The 16,298-nt window shown below is 39.3% G+C and overlaps 1 protein-coding gene and 2 long non-coding RNA genes across 5 annotated transcripts; 1 reads left to right on the forward strand and 2 right to left on the reverse strand.

The window, feature by feature from the left end:
* Positions 1–764: 764 nt before the first annotated feature.
* On the reverse strand, positions 765–2,239 carry LOC130715660 (uncharacterized). Of its 2 annotated transcripts, none has more exons than XR_009011724.1 (2): positions 1,335–2,239; positions 765–1,240 (listed from the first exon to the last, which is right to left on the reverse strand). It is a non-coding gene; the product is annotated as an uncharacterized LOC130715660 (long non-coding RNA). The 2 variants fall into 2 exon arrangements; XR_009011725.1 differs by having other exon boundaries at positions 827–1,240; positions 1,343–2,239.
* A 2,368-nt stretch (positions 2,240–4,607) lies between these two features.
* LOC130712594 (uncharacterized) lies at positions 4,608–5,411 on the reverse strand. The gene has a single exon (XM_057562421.1). The coding sequence runs from the start codon at positions 5,409–5,411 to the stop codon at positions 4,608–4,610; it is 804 nt and encodes a 267-aa protein (XP_057418404.1).
* Positions 5,412–9,462: 4,051 nt separating this feature from the next.
* On the forward strand, positions 9,463–15,242 carry LOC130710013 (uncharacterized). 2 transcript variants are annotated; one of them, XR_009010257.1, is made up of 6 exons: positions 9,463–9,782; positions 10,600–10,875; positions 11,666–11,734; positions 11,849–11,927; positions 12,784–12,851; positions 14,931–15,242. It is a non-coding gene; the product is annotated as an uncharacterized LOC130710013 (long non-coding RNA). The 2 variants fall into 2 exon arrangements; XR_009010256.1 differs by lacking the exons at positions 9,463–9,782; positions 10,600–10,875 and adding an exon at positions 11,419–11,553 and having other exon boundaries at positions 14,931–15,239.
* Positions 15,243–16,298: the final 1,056 nt, after the last annotated feature.

Consider the following 16,298-nt stretch of genomic DNA (forward strand, 5'->3'; position numbering starts at 1 on the left):
ATTCTTATCAAATCCACTAACTCTTATCAAGTAATCCATAAACCATAGTTAACTTCCAAGACAAACAACTCTCCTTATCTAATGGTTATGTACTCATTCAAGACTCATGAGCTCCTTCAAAACGATCGAATCATTTCTCTTAAACTTAAACTCGTGATATCTCGTTAGACAAAGACCCTAGTCTCTTTGAAGCTCCACTTTGGTTCTACAAAAATTTCAAACTTATAGATTAGTCCTCAATCTCTAAGAAACGAGTTCTAGTCCTCAATTAATCCCTTAATTACATCTAAATCCACTTCCAAAGTTTAAAATCTATACCTTCTAAAATCAAGTATTTACAATAAAGCTCATAAACTTCTTGGAATTCAAGATTCAATCCTAAGTCATCTTCCAACATCAAGATTTCCATCACAACTTAATCCATTCTAATTAATACCTTTCGAAGTCTAATTCCTCACTCGGAAATTCAAACTTAATTATTCTGTCTCTATCCAACCATGTTATTCCTAAGCATCCATTAACAAAGAGGTAATATTCGAAAACTTAGTTTCTAACACTCCAAAAACTTGTTCGACTTTCAAAACTTTTCGCAATCTCTTTTTAACGAATAGACGTGCGTAAAGACTCAAACATTCTTGATTTTCATAAACGAATAAACAACGTAGGTAAGTAAGTTTCGAAATATGTTTTCCTACTCCAAACATTGTAATATAATTTTAAAACAAAAGGTTTTATCAAACTTTTCCATAAACAACGCTTTTCGCTTGAAATAAGTGATTTTGTCAAGCAATTATAAACTGTACAACGACTTTGGATAATTTTTAAATACATCAAATAAACTCCGAAAAATCTAATATTTATATCCTGACTTCATCTACAGCTTTTGTAAATCCTCATAAATTTTCAAGTCCAAAATCGAAGTACAAAATTCAGGAAAAATCAAATACTACAGCAGTTCGTGAGAAATGGGACAGCTTAACCCGTGCTCACTAAAATGCGTATAACTAGAGCTAGAGAAATCGAAATGACATGAAACCAGTGGCAAAAGTTTGCTAACCGAAAATGCTACAATTTTTATGAAGACTACTTCAAATTCGTTCACTAAACCTAACTATTTAACAGATCAGCAGCTACTATAATCGCGTGACAGCAACAATAATACAGAAGAAATATTCATATGGGTTTACCATCTTCTTCTTGAGGGCAGAGCATGGCTCACAACCTTTAACTCCTCAAACACCTAAGATAAAAATCACAGCAAGCAAAAACATTATTTTTCATTCATAAAACGAAGCTTGGAGTCCAAAACTGAGTTCAGAAAGGTCGAAACTCACTGAACAACCTTCTGGAAATTCTCCGGCGAAGGTCTCACCGGAGAAAACGGAGGTGCACGGCGGCGTTGTGGCCGGAGAGGAAGGGAGAGGATGGTCGTGACCTCCACTTCGAGTGGAGCACGATTGTGGTGGTCTCGTTGCAAACAGAGCTCAAAGGAGGAAGCAATGGTCGATTACAGGTTGAGGGACTCGCCGGAAATCACCTCCGGCGGCGGTTCGCGGCGGAGATGGTCGGAATCAGAAATTGGTTTAGGGGTTTTGAAGCTGGCTTCGAGGGGAGTCTAATCGTGGTGTTGGTTTCCCAAAACGATGAGCAGTTCACCGGAGATCGGAGGAGAAAGGTGGCGGTTTTAGGGTTTCATGGTGGTGTTGATTTCTGCGTGTTCACGTGGCGGTGGCCGTCGAGTCCGTGGAGAACAACATCGTGATGGTGGCTGTGACTCGCGTCCTTGCTGGAGGAAGGAGGAGAGGCGGCGGCGGTCACCTATGGGGGTGGTGCGTTCGCTCATGAAGGAGGCGTGGCGGTGGTGACCAGGGCGGCTGTGGTGCTCGCGTGAGTAGAGAAAGAAGAAGGTCTGGTGATGATGATGGTTGGGTGCTGCACCTTGGAGGAGAAGAAGATTATGTTGAGGTGTTGCAGGGAAATCAGGTGAAGAAGAAGAAAGTGAAGCGTGAGGGAGAGAAAGAGATGTCGAGAGTGAGGAAGATAGGGGTGCACATGAGAGAGAGTGAGGAAAAACTAATTCCGATTGGGTGTGGTGGGGCCCACGTGGAGAGAGAGTGTGATCATAAAATTGAATAATTTAAGTGAGAGAGGAAGGTAGAGTGGAAATTTGAAATTTGAATAAGTGGTTGGAAATAGAGATGGTGAGGTGGAACGATAAGAATGAATTAATTTTGTGGTTGAGGTGAGAAAAGAATAAAAGATATTCCTTTGTGATGCTTGATAGGCTATCACAAGTAAATAACAAAGATGACCTGTTAGAGCAGGTCATCTCTTCATAAAAAGAGATAATTAAAGAATAGAAATTATTAAAATTAAAAATAAAATAGTACACATAAAAATAATTATGATTAAACCCTTACTTTTAAATAACTTTATAAAATCAAAATATTGAAATTAATTACTACTTAATAAGTTTTCACGAATCGCGATTAGATTTGAGAAGGGAAAATAATAATAAGACAATATTAAAATATTAACACGAAGTTAAACAAATATAAGGAAAATATTCCTTAAATTATTTTTCACCGTCGTGGCGCGAATAATATTCAATCACAAATAATTAATAAATAATACACGTTACCGTAATTTAAAGAAATTAAGTAAATAAGCGGTTTATTAAATTTTGAGTCTTACACATAGTTTCACATCTCAGTTAACAACCTAGAGTTTAGTTATGTAAGGCCCTAGACTTGTCTTAGTGCCATTTATGCAAAACTTTGAATAAAATGAATTTTTAAGTTAAGTTTGAAGGTTGACAGATTCTCTGCCAGCTTCTCCACCTTGTAGCTTAGATTGATTGGTACAAAGTGAGCAGTCTTTGTCAACCGATCAACTACCACCCATATCGCATCGAACCTCTTTCGTGTTAGCGGTAATGCCATCACGAAGTCCATGAATATGCTGTCCCACTTCCACTCTGAAACATTCAACGATTGCAGTTTCCTCGCAGGCTTTTGGTGTTCCACCTTCGCCTTCTGACATGTCAAGCACGTAGACACATTCAGCTACTTGCCTCTTCATTCTAGGCCACCAGAAATGAAGCTTCAAGTCCCGATACATCTTTGTCATTCTCGGATGAATGCTCAATTGGCTCTTATGTCCTTCATCCAAGATCAATTTCCTCATTGCTGCGTCGTTGGGTACGCAAACCCGCTCTTTGTAACGCAGTAAACCATCGCTTCCGATAGCGAACTTTGGCGCCTTTTCTTGTGTCACCAGTTTACGCCTCTCGATCAGCTCTTCATCGGTCTCTTGTCTCGACTTTATCTCCTCCAAGAGTCCACTCAACACTGTCACCATTCCGAAACTCAACTTTCCAGGTGCTAACTTCACATCGAAGCTTAAATCTCGAAACGCTTCCAATAATTCAAACTCCTTGATCATCAACGGGGATACATGTATAGCCTTTCGAGTGAGAGCGCCGGCTACAACATTGGCCTTCCCCGGATGATACTGTAAGGTAAACTCGTAATCTTTCAAGAACTCCATCCACCTTCGCTGCCTCATGTTCAGATCCTTCTGATCAAACAAGTACTTCAGACTCTTGTGATCACTATAGATCGTGAACGTACTACCGTAGAGATAATGCCTCCAAATCTTGAGAGCATAAACTATAGCAGCCAACTCCAAATCATGCGTAGGGTAATTCTTCTCATGGATCTTCAGCTCTCTCGAAGCATAAGCGATCACCCTTTTCTCTTGCATCATCACGCAACCCAACCCATTATGCAAAGCGTCACAGTATACGTCGTAGAGTTCTCCCTCCATGGGTAAGGCTAGTATGGGTGCAGTAGTTAGTCGCTTTTTCATCTCCTGAAAGCTAGCCTCACACTTTTCCGTCCATGCAAACGGTTGATTCTTCTTCGTCAGTTGCGTCAACGGAGAAGTTAACTTCGCATAATCCCTGAAAAATCGTCGGTAGTATCCAGCAAGTCCAACAAAACTTCTAATGTCGCTTGCCGTTTTAGATTGTTCCCACGACAAAATTGATTCAATTTTGCTGGGGTCAACTGCCACACCCTTACTTGATATGACATGACCAAGGAACTTCACTTCTTCCATCCAGAACTCACACTTAGACCCATTGGCATAGAGTTCCTTCTCCCGCAAAACTTCCAGCACTAGACGTAGATGCTCTTCGTGTTCCTCTTTACTCTTCGAGTAAATCAGAATATCGTCGATGAACACCACCATGAACTTGTCCAGGAATGGCCTGAACACTCGGTTCATGTAGTCCATAAACACTGCGGGTGCATTTGTAACTCCAAACGACATCATGAGATACTCATAGTGCCCGTATCGAGTTCTAAATGCAGTCTTCTGAATATCAACCTCCTTGACACACATATGGTGATATCCTGACTTCAGATCTATCTTCGAGAAAACAATAGCTCCTCGAAGTTGATTCATCAAGTCGACTATCCGGGCATCGGATAACGATTCTTCACCGTCACCTTGTTAAGTTGTCGGTAATCCACACATAGTCTAGATCTTCCATCCTTCTTCTTCACCAACAACACTGGTGCACCCCAAGGCGACACTCTTGGTCAGATAAATCCCTTCGAAGAGAGATCCTCCAACTGCTTGGCTAACTCCGCCATCTCCGCTGGTGCCATCCCATAAGGCGTCATTGATATAGGTCCCGTGTCGGGCATCACATCAATGGTAAACTTCGTCTCCCTCACCGGTGGTAATCCAGGCACATCCTCCGGAAACACGTCCACATAATCCTGTACTATCAAGATGTTGCGCATGCCGCCTTCATTCTTTGCTTCAACCACAATGAAGTTCATGAATGTCGGTGAACCCTTCCTCAAGGTGTACGAATTCAAGTAATCCGTAACGCTTGAATCTGGAAACACTACGGCCTTGTTGGCACAATCCAAGAGGACATGATATTGTGCCAACCAATCCATTCCCAGAATCACATCGAGCTCTTTAAACCCTAAGCAGACAAGATTCGCAAGAAACTTCCGATCCTCGTAGATCAACGGACATTGCAAGCATGTCGTGCGCGTAACTAGACGATCGGCGACAGGGGTCGTCACCACCAAATCGAAGGGTAACTCTAAAGTTAGTAACCCTAGTCTCTTCGCACACTCCTCAGAAATAAACGAGTGCGTTGCACCAGAATCAAACAAAACCATTAAGGAGTTTCCAGCGATAGTGCACGTACCCTGGATAAGGTCATCAGTAACTGCAGCCTGTTCCCCAGATATTACGAACACACGTCCTGGAGCAGTAGGTCGCCTTCCTCTAGCAGTATTCAGTATTGGCGGCATTAGGACAGTTTCTCTCAATATGCCCTGGCTTTTGGCATTTCCAGCACATGATTTCTTTCCCACACTCATTTGCACAGTGCCCCTTCTGATTGCACTTGAAACAGACAACCACCTCCTTAGGTATAACTGCTCCAACTTTTCCAACGAAAGGTACTTTGTCAGCAGGACGTTGGTAAGGCTTTCTCTACGGTGCTTTGCCCTTATCAAACCTTCCAGCTTGTCTTTGCCCAGAACGGATTGGTCCTCCACTTTCAGGTCGGCCCCTCTGACGGTTCTTCATTGTCTCGACTTCACGAGCTTTCTCAACCAGCTGGTGGAAAACTCTGATCCCCAACGGTCTCACAGAATCTTATATGTGGTTCCTCAGTCCTCTCATGAACCGATTGCACAGGTATGGTTCATCCACTTGCGCTTGGAAGAAGCGAAAGTGCTTTGACAACGTCTCCAATCTGGCAGCATATTCTCCCACTGTCATCGCTCCCTGTCTCAGACCAAGGAATTGATGTTCCATGTCTTCCCTAGCAGTCTTAGGGAAGTACTTCTCCATGAAAGCTCCTTTGAAAGAGTCCCAATTAATAACCACGTGATTCGCGGTCATTAGTTGTTTGGCACTCCTCCACCAATACTCGGCATCGCCCTTCAGCATGAAGGTCGCCAAGTTCACCTTCTCCCCATTCGGAGTATGGAGAGCTTCGAAAATCTTCTCCATTTCTTGCACCCACAAATAAGCTTTCTCAGGCTCCACCTCGCCTTGGAATTTGGGTGGACCATGGCGGTTGAAATCAGTTCTCATTCGGATCTGATCTTGTGCCTGATCCCGTTCAGCTCTCTGTGCTCTCTTAGCATTCTCTTCAGCTTCCCGCTGCGCCTGTGCTGCAGTCCGAGCAGGAGCCGTGGTAACCTGTTGGGCCATCACCTGGGCTAGCTAGGCCATGGCTTGAGCAAGCTGAGCATTGGTTGGGTCCTGTCTTGAGGCATGATGAAATCCTGCTTAAAAATAGAACCACAACCCAATGTCAGTGCCTCAAATAAAGTAAATATCTTAATGTATAAACAAACAATTTATCTCAAGTATCACGACAATGATACTAATTGCAGACAATCTCACAGCCAAGCAACCATCTTAGCAAACAAGTCTACACCGAAAGAAATCTCAATGTAAATTACATCATCTGAAAGAAAATATCCAACTGAAAACTAAAACAGATAGTTCGGTGCCACTCCGACTCTCAACCCAAAGAAAAGTGGAAGTCACTCAACCCATGTCCCTACAAACTAAAGAACCGCTGAATCTTCCGTTCACTCTTGCATTCCTCTCGCCTTCGAACTTCAGATTCTCTTCTTCTTCCGCTACAGGCTCTTGTGGCATCTGCTCGGTATCCTCAGCATGATCACTAGGATCCATAGCCACCTGCTCGTCAAGGTCGATCTTTGGGTCTGGCATCGGTGGTGCTTCAGGTTCCACTGGTAGCTTCTCCTGATCAACCGTCATATCTTCGGAAGGATCCAGCTCCCCCTCAGACTCTCGCACAGATGACGTCCCAGACTCTAAGTCCATAGGGAAATGGAAATGATGAGGTGCAAAAGGCAACTTCACCCTCCCGTTCTCAAGCTGTTGGACCTTGATGACTTCTCCCTCCTTGTCGCGACCCGAAAGTGTGGCACCGCCGACATAGATGCAACGTACCTGGTGTGAGTCGGGCACCCAGGCCTCGTCATTCTCCTCATCATGGAGTGTCAGTGTCTAGGAATGAATCGTGCTCGTGGTCAGCACCACCATCTTCCCCCCCCCCCCAAATAACAAGTAAAACACATAGAGAGGGTTAGATCTCATGCAAAACGCACAAGTAGTCACAGTACACATAAATCATACGATTAATATAGCAACATAGTTTCACATCTCAGTTAGCAACCTAGAGTTTAGTTAGGCTAACGACCTCACCATTCACACCATCACCACGACACCTTGGCCAATCTCGATCATCCGCAGATGAACAATCACGAGGGGACCACACAGTCAACCCACAATTCTTAGGGAGACCACACAGTCAATCCCGACCCCATGACTCAATCATGGTTATCACGTGGAGACCACACAGTCAATCCATAAAATTCTCCCTCGCGTGCAAGTAACCGTTTGTCTCTAACGACACCATCGTTATCATGGTCCATAGCCTACAACTAGCACTATAGCCATGCAATTACTACTTGCAAGCGAATTCTCTTTCTCAAGGTACAATACCAATATCATAAGTTAATATAAGTTCACAAGTCTCCATATATAGTATAGTCATCATGTCAATTAGGGTTTTACCCCATTTCCCACAAACATTAGATCTACACAATCCTCGCATGTAAACCAATCATTGACGAAACCCTAAAGGGTATAAGGGTTCGGCCACACCACATAAAATAACAATTAATCCATGCTTTTCATAACTTCAATAATAAAATCAGCAAAACCAAGTGGGTTGGTGTAGTGGTTCAGCACTTCATCCTTTAAGCAAGTGGTTGGGGGTTCGAATCCCAACTCTTGCGAATAGAAAAAACTCCTTGGCCAGCCCCCTACCGCTTAGTGCGCTGACCGTGGGGCGAGGGATTAGTCTCACGGCTGTCGGCTGTGGGGATACTTTGGTTAAGACCAAAAATAATAAAATCAGCAACAAATCATCAGCTCAACATGTAGTTAAAAGAAAACGAGAAAAGTGGCCAGAACCCCCAAAATAGGGTTCGGTCGTGGCCTCTTTAAGCCTTGGGTTTTTTTCAAAATTTTTGATCATGCTTGATCAAGTCTCATGGGCCAAATTCCAGCAAGGTTTCCATCATTATACATCATCAAATAATCAGATCTAGGACATGTTATTCATCACAATTCAGATCTAGGAGAAAATAGTGAAAATAGCAAGGTTTTGTCATGTAATCATCATGGATCAAAGCATCAAGCAACAAGGCATGGCAAAACAGAACCTTCACATACTAAGCATGCATGAAAAGAATTCCCAATCATACATACAAACCCCTCATGTTAAGAATCACCCAAAAACATAACGTTTCTCATGAAATTTTCACATAAAATCATGCAATTTCAACATGTTTTCTCGTAGACTCTACCCTAACTAGATCAACCCTCACCTTAGCCTTAGGAATATGAAAAGAAGATGAAAATATGAAGAGGTTTGCCCTTGCTTCATCCTCTTGCTTGAGTCCTCCTTCTTCCTCTTGATCTCCTTCACAAGCTTTCTCTTCTTTCCCTTGCTTTCTCTCTATCTCACGCACACTCTCACTCAGTCACGACCGCTCTCTCTTTCTTTCCTCTCAAACTTTCTTTCTTCTCTCTTTGCTGGAGTGTATATAGAAGTAGGCTCCCTTGCAATTCAGTTTGTGATAGAAAGGAAAAAGAAAATAATCCTCCCTCACCTCTTAACCAAACCCGCGGCTCCTCTCTAGCATTAGGGTTTTTTTTTTTTCAACTTCTTACCCAAGCCCAAACCCAAGTCATTAATATACTTAATTACTAATTAAATGAAATAAAAACCAAAGCAAAACCCCCTTGACCCCATTAAGTGGCCGGCGGCCACACTAGCTCTAGGGTTTCCAAAACCCTTTTTTTTTAATACATGCCTAATTGGAATTGTCAGCACCCAATTTTATTCGTCATGTATTTATTAAATTATATGATTAGTATTAGTATTATTATAATTGTTATTATTATTATTTGTTTTAAGTTGTTAAAAAAAACAAAGAAAACAAAACAAAGGGAGAAAGAAGAAGTGTTACGTAACAGGGCCATGAATTGGAAAAAACCAAGAAAAACTTAATGGGTAAGGATTTAAGAAGTAAAAAATTGTGGGAAAGTAATTATTGACAGTGGCAGGCAAGTAAAGAACAGGGAGATGATTGAAAATTAGACAGCGGAAGGTGTAGAGGATAATTTTTGCAGGTTCAAAAATATAATTCCCAAGAAATTTCCATCACCATGACTAAGCTACTTGATCAAGTTGCAATTCTACGTCAATTTTCACCACCTTCTGACAGTACAAAAAAGGATAGAAAACATTAAAAGAAAGTACGATAGGGAGGTGCTGCAGGTCTGGCTTGCAGAGCCGTTTTTTTAGAATATTTACCAAGGCAGAGCTTGCTTAATTGACTCCACAATCAGAGTTGCATCACCATGAGTCAGTTTCTGTTGGGAAATTTGCAAAAGCACCGCCCTTGACACCTATAAAAGGGGTGTTGATCATGAAAGAGAAGGAAAAAACGGAGGAAAAAAACAGAGGGAGAGATAGAGAACAAGGTTGGGGGCTCATCTTCAGATCCCAACCTAGTTTGAGAGAAAATAGTTTGGAGGACCTGTTATAGAGCGAACAGATTGAAGGAGGAAGAGAGCATCACTAATCAACACCAGAACCTGAAGAAGTGAGAGGAAATATTCAGTACCAGGTCCAGGTTCCATTAGCACACTTTCTTCTTCCTCTAAAAACTTCATACTGTAATATGCTCTCAACACATGTGATTTGAACCTGTATGTTATGCTTTCTCCCTCTCCAAAGCGTGCTCCCTAATTTTGGAAAATGGCTAATTCAAATTGGAACTCTTGCTCTTTTTGTTATTTTTCTGTACTACAGTGTGTGAGTGATTTGTGTTGTGTGTGTGTGTGGCCGTATGTGTGTGTTAGTTTGTATTAGGGTGTGTGAATATGTGATTAGGTTAGTGTCATGTGTGTGAATTAAAATCAGGGTAAATATGTGTGTATTGGGTTCACGGCCCATTGTTTTTATTTTTTGTTGTTTTGTTTGTTTTAAAAACACCTTTTTTTATGTTTTTTATATGTGTGTGCGTTTTATTTTCTTTGTGTCACTACTAGAAAAAAGACTTTTCACATCAGGTTTTTCACATCGGTTAATCAATTACCTGATGTAAAAGATGACGCGGTGGCAATATTGAAATTATGGTGAACTTTTATGATAGTTTTCACATCAGTTAGGAATATGTCTGATGTGAAAAGTAATTAGGAAACACTTTTTACAACGGTTGTTAGAATAAGCGATGTGAAAGCTAAATGCGGTGGCATTTTTGAAATTTTAATGAAGTATTTTTTACATCGGTTATAATATAAGCGATGTAAAAAGCACATCTTTTCTTTAGTTTTCACATCGGTTATATTATAACCGATGTGAAAAGTCTCAGTTTTTGAGTTTTCACATCGGTTTTGTTATAACCGTTGTGAAAGATCACTCTTTTTTTAATTTTTACACAGGATACAAAGATCAGTATTCGTTCAAAGTGCTTTCTTCCTCTTTCACCGTTGAAAACCTAAGTCGCCTACGCTCTTGCTCCTCTTTCGCCGTTGCTCGCCGTCGGTCGCCGTCGCTTGCCGTCGCTCGTGCGTTGTGCAGGTCCTGTTTCGCCGTTGTTCGCCGTCGCTAGCTCACCGTTCACCTCACTCTCATTCTCTCTCAGTCTCGCCGTTGTTCCGCAGTCGCTCGTCGTCGCTCGTGCAGCTCTGTGGTCCACTTTGATTCCTTGCGTTAAGGTGCGTTGCTTTCTTGTTCTTTGTTTCATGGATTGGAGCATATTGTTTGATATGGGTTTTGAAGTTTGCAGTGTTCATAACATACTGTTGGTTTTTTCTTCAATCTATGAATGAATGAATCTAACTGGTTACAAATCCTTTGAAAGCTTGATTGGTTGAGTGCTTGTTGTTGAAACTTGATTTGATGTGGATTGGGATTATTAGCGTCGTTTAGGTTTTGGTTGATTGAGAGAGTTTAATGTTGGACCTTAGCTGAAAAGGAAAAATTTCAAGCAACCGGGTTAGCCATGAAATTGATGATTTCACTGATACTGGTCTGACTTGGTTACTGATTATGGTTGCTACAAATTTTTCGTCCTTGGCGAAGGTTTGCTATTTCTTGTTGCAAATCATATGAACAGATTGAATGGAACTTTATATTGTCCTCACCTGAGGCTTTTGATTTGAGGCTATAGATCAGTAAAACTCTTGTTTCCATTTCCATTTTTCTAAGGGAACCTGTTTTGCATTATTTTTCCATGCAATTAAAAGTTACAGAGCCTGTTGCAGTTCGTGGAGGGCTGCTTCAAATTGTATTTTAGTCATGTTCCTTTGTGGCATAAGGAGCTAAATTATTGGCCTCTTTAATTCAAAACATTATTTGCCTCTTAATTCAAAACATTATTTGCACCAGCAGTGGTATGTTTTCACACCATTTCCTGAAACTTACTCTGTGTATTGTTATTGCTGGTGCTTAACAGATTCCAAGCATGATTCATTAACTACTTTGAGTGTTTGCCATGTGATGCAGTTTTTAGTGGAGCTGAATAGTAATAATGCACTTCATGTTCAAGTGACTATTGGGACCCTTATTTTTCAGGTAGCTTCTTGAGTTTTAGATGTTAAACACTTAAACTCACTAACTTTTCATAAAGAAACACTAACACTTGACTTAACTTGTTCATAATTCTTTCTTCTACACTTTTTATATTAGAATTGTATCTCTTGCTTTTTTGCTCAAGGGAGAAACTTGGGTTGTCTAGAACTTTCTTGTTCACACCTTGCAACTCCAGGTAAATGTACTTTGTTGCTAGACTATATTGAACACCTAGTTATATTTTACAAGCATTATAGGCCTCATTGCTAGATTTTGTGCTCTCTCTGCAATACAAAATCATGTTAGTTGCGCACTGCAATTAGCTGGGAGGATATTTTCGTGTAACCTAATTGTGGCATCAGATGAACACTCCTAATAATATGTGTTAAGCAGTTATTGCCAAACAAAAATTACTACCAAGTAAAGAAGTTAGTATTTACGATAGAACACCGCAAGAAACAACAATTTTGTTGTCCAAACCTACGCAAAGCGTTGATTTGATATTTTATTTCACTTAAAGATAGTGTCAGCTCACTGAACAATATCACACTATGGATAGAAGAAATAAGGAAGAGATTATGCTTAGTTTGGTAGGACATATTTTGTGCAGAGAGAATCATGAAAGATAGGTAGGCCAAGGAACCTTGTATGGTTTGCATTGGGAGGATCTTAATCCTACATTCTCCTTATCACTAAAGATTGAGTCACAAAAGTTATATAATAATGGAAACTGCAATTGGAAAATGAAATAATATTATGAAAACGCAGAACCAGTCCTGATATTTTACGTCTTCCACACGTTCGTTTCATTGTCTCCCATGGATGCGTTCAATTGTTAATTTGAGACTAGTGGAGGTTCTTTTATGTAAACTTTTTTCTCGTTGGGTTGGGCGTGTGTAGTCCTTTAGAGCATAAACATTTTCTTTTCAAGTAGAATACAAATCTAGTCTATTGAAAAAGCACTGCTGACATAATGGATGAGCTATTTTCTTTGACAATTCTGACTTGGTCTGAGTTTGTTTTTATCTTACCTTTCTTTTGATACTTTGCAGAAGCTTGGCACCTGTTGTGGAAAGGTACTTAGCTTGAGTTGAAAAAACAGTAGCAGCTGAGTTGAAAGGTACTTTGCAGAAGCTTACCTATCTAATATTCACTTTAAAACTATTTTAGGTTGTCTTTGAGCATGTCTTGAACATTGAAGTGTGATATTTTTCTGGTTGGATGGAGTAAATATTTTCAATGTAAGAGAGGTGTGTGATCAGAGCTCAAGGGTAGTTGGTTTCTGGGAATTCTTTTCCATGATATATTGTATTCTGTTAGAGTATGCAATATACTTAGTCATTACAAGTTGATAATTTATGATGTGAATAGACTCTTAGTGGGTTAGTTTCTGTACCCAGGCTCTAATTGGTTACAAATCCTTTGAAAGCTTGATTGGTTGAGTGCTTGTTGTTGAAACTTGATTTGATGTGGACTGAGATTATTAGCGTCGTTTAGGTTTTGGTTGATTGAGAGAGTTTAATGTTGGACCTTAGCTGAATAATAGTTTAGAAATGAATTGATTAACATAAACCAGTACTAATTTCAATCAGCTGAAGTCAATAGAACAGTCGCTGTCTGGCATATAAAATTTACTCAAGTTTGACTATTATATAGATTGACATAAGAATTAAGATTAACATATACCTAGTGAGAGTAAGATTTTAACCTTTTTCATGAATCAGGTTGCCAAATCAAAATGTACTAAGCTAATCATTGTAAGGCTAAATTTCTGAAAAAATGACTAGCAGGGATCACAACAGTCATTAAGGAGGAAATTTATTGAGTTGACTGAGGAGTAGCCAAATTCATCATTCCAGAGAATTCAGAATACAGTAAAACTCACAACTTTGAAGTTTTCAGAACCAAACATGTGGATATTGTTGTACATTTCATCAGGGAAGATGTAAATTCTGGTTTTCTCAAGTTGATTCATGTTCCTTCCATCCATCAGTTGGCTAATTGCCTTACTAAACCCCTAAAAGTGCTTCACCTTCCAAGCCTCACATGTTCAAGTTGGGAATTTTTTATATCTATCTTCCAATTTGAGGGGGACTATTACAACTAACTAATATAGATCAATTTAGTCACATGGTTAATTGTAAACCAGTTGCTAACTGATTAGTTTTTAGTTAGCTTCACTAACTTAGTTATTGGTTAGACTTAGATAGAAGTTAGTTAGATCTTCATTTCTATTTGGCAGTGTATATATGTACCTTACTCTGATTCCAGAGATCATTGAATTGAATCATTCAATCACTTGCATTCTTGTTAACCAAGACTCCTAAAAGTACAAGTTATCAGGTTAAAATTGATGAATGGTTCTAATTCTCTTACACTACTGATGGAAGGGATTTGGTTCGGTTCTTTCTAATGGGAACGCATATCAAACAAAAACGAAGTTTGAAGAAGATCTTCCTCTGCACATTTCTCAAGTAAATATCACTTTTATGCAATGAAGAAAGATAGGTCTATGACCAAGAACATGGGAAATTTAGATGCATGCTCAAGAGTAATTCAAGGAAAATGAGAATGAGAACAGTGGAAAAGAGGAAGAAGCCATATATATGGTGATGGAGGAGAGTAATTTATATGTTGGAGCAGCTTGTGTTAGTGAAGTAGTACAACTTGTTTGGTAAAAGTTGCTGTCATCTTTTCAGGAAATCATAAATTTTAACATCTAATCTACATTGTAAATCATACTATTAACATATCTATATGAAGGCTCTTTGAATGTTTATGCTAATTATTACAAGTTGTTAATTTTCAAAAGTCAATGTAAGCCAAATGAGCCTAACACACCAAACCGATATATGACTTTAGAAAATTCAAACATGCTATCTTATTGCCAATTCTTAAATAGTTCAATCCCATCTTTTATTATAAAAATTCAGATCAGAACAAAGTAAAAGATCAAATGGAATCATTCTAAGCCAAAGAGCATTTTAATTTTAGTTGGCTCTTGTGCTAACCTTTTCTTCTCATTTTCATGAACCTTGCCTCTTCATTCAAGCATCTTCTTAAAGTGATTCTTAGAAGTGATTATGATGCTTTCTTAGAAGTGATTATGCCTAAACAGTCTGAATTAAAGTTTGGGCAACTTGTTTTTTACATTATAACATGGATTGTTGATCTCTGTATTTATTGCATATGTTTATAGGGTTCAAAGTTGCTCACCTCCGCTGCTCTCCTAATTTATGCTTATGGTGCTGGTGGCTTTCCTGCTTGGGGCATTAATTTGCTGAACTGTTGCTGTTTTGCTGAATTGTTGCTGTTTAACTATTTTGTCCTAATTTCATGAGCAGTTGCTGTTTAACTACATTTAAAGAACTAGAATTGCTGAATTGTTCTAGTTTTTTAGGCTATTATGTTTTCTTTTTTGCTGGGACCTTGGATGTTTAACTCACTTGAGAGAGTGTGTTCTCAAGATCTCTTTTTATTTTAATAAATTTTCATTAAAAAAATATGTATATTCAGGTCAAATTCGTGTGAAAAAAAAAAACTGGTTGAGCATTCACATCGGTTTTCAGTCTAACCGATGTGAAAAGTATACACATTTCACATCGGTTTTTAGTCTAACCGATGTGAAAAGTATACATTTCACATCGATTGGATGACAGAACCGATGTGAAAAGTGTACATTTCACATCAGTTGGCTGACTTAGCCGATGTGAAAAGTGTACATTTCACATCAGTTGGCTGACTGAACCGATGTGAAAAGTGTACTTTTCACATCGGTTATAAACCCGATGTGAAAAGGTTAGGAGATACCACATCAACATTGTTTACATCGGATAAAAACCGATGTTAAAACTCAAAAATACCCGATGTGAAAACTAGTTTTTCTAGTAGTGTGTGTTGGGTCTAATTAATATAATGTGTGTTATGTGTTCAAATCTTAGACATAAAAAACCAAAAAATATGCTTTCATTTATTATTAAAATTTTTAAATCCAAAAATCTCATAAAATACAATAAAAAGATCTTTTCCAAAAATCACAAAAAAAATAATATCAACATCTCTTTAAAAAATCCTCTTTTTTAATCAATTTAAATTATGTTAGAACTACGTAGCCTTGATGTCTCCTCACAGAGAATACGTAGGCCGGGATTTAATTCCCGACAGGCACTAAAAAATTAAAAAAACTTAGGGTTCCATGTAAATAATCTTTTTCTCTCATTTGTAAATATTAAATCATTGAATATCAAAATTTAAATCTTCTTTTTTGGGTAAAATGAAGATCTCTAAAGTTATTTAATTTTGCACAATCAATCAGAGGTAACCGTTTTACGGACGTCATGGGGTGCTAATACCTTCCCCATGCGTAAATGACTCCCGAGTTCGGAACTCTGAAGCAGACCAAGTTTTCTCTTTATTTCAAGGGTTCCAATTTCCCTTAATAAATTATTGGCGACTCTTCTGTTTTATAAACTTTTTATGCGTCGTTCCGCTGCGACCCCGATTGCGACAGATGGCGACTCTGCTGGGGACTTTGAGAGTCAAGTCTGACATGATTGATTGTGAAAAG

The sequence above is a fragment of the Lotus japonicus genome, chromosome 4, assembly GCF_012489685.1.
Source record: "Lotus japonicus ecotype B-129 chromosome 4, LjGifu_v1.2".
In the NCBI taxonomy this organism is placed as follows: Eukaryota; Viridiplantae; Streptophyta; class Magnoliopsida; order Fabales; family Fabaceae; genus Lotus; species Lotus japonicus.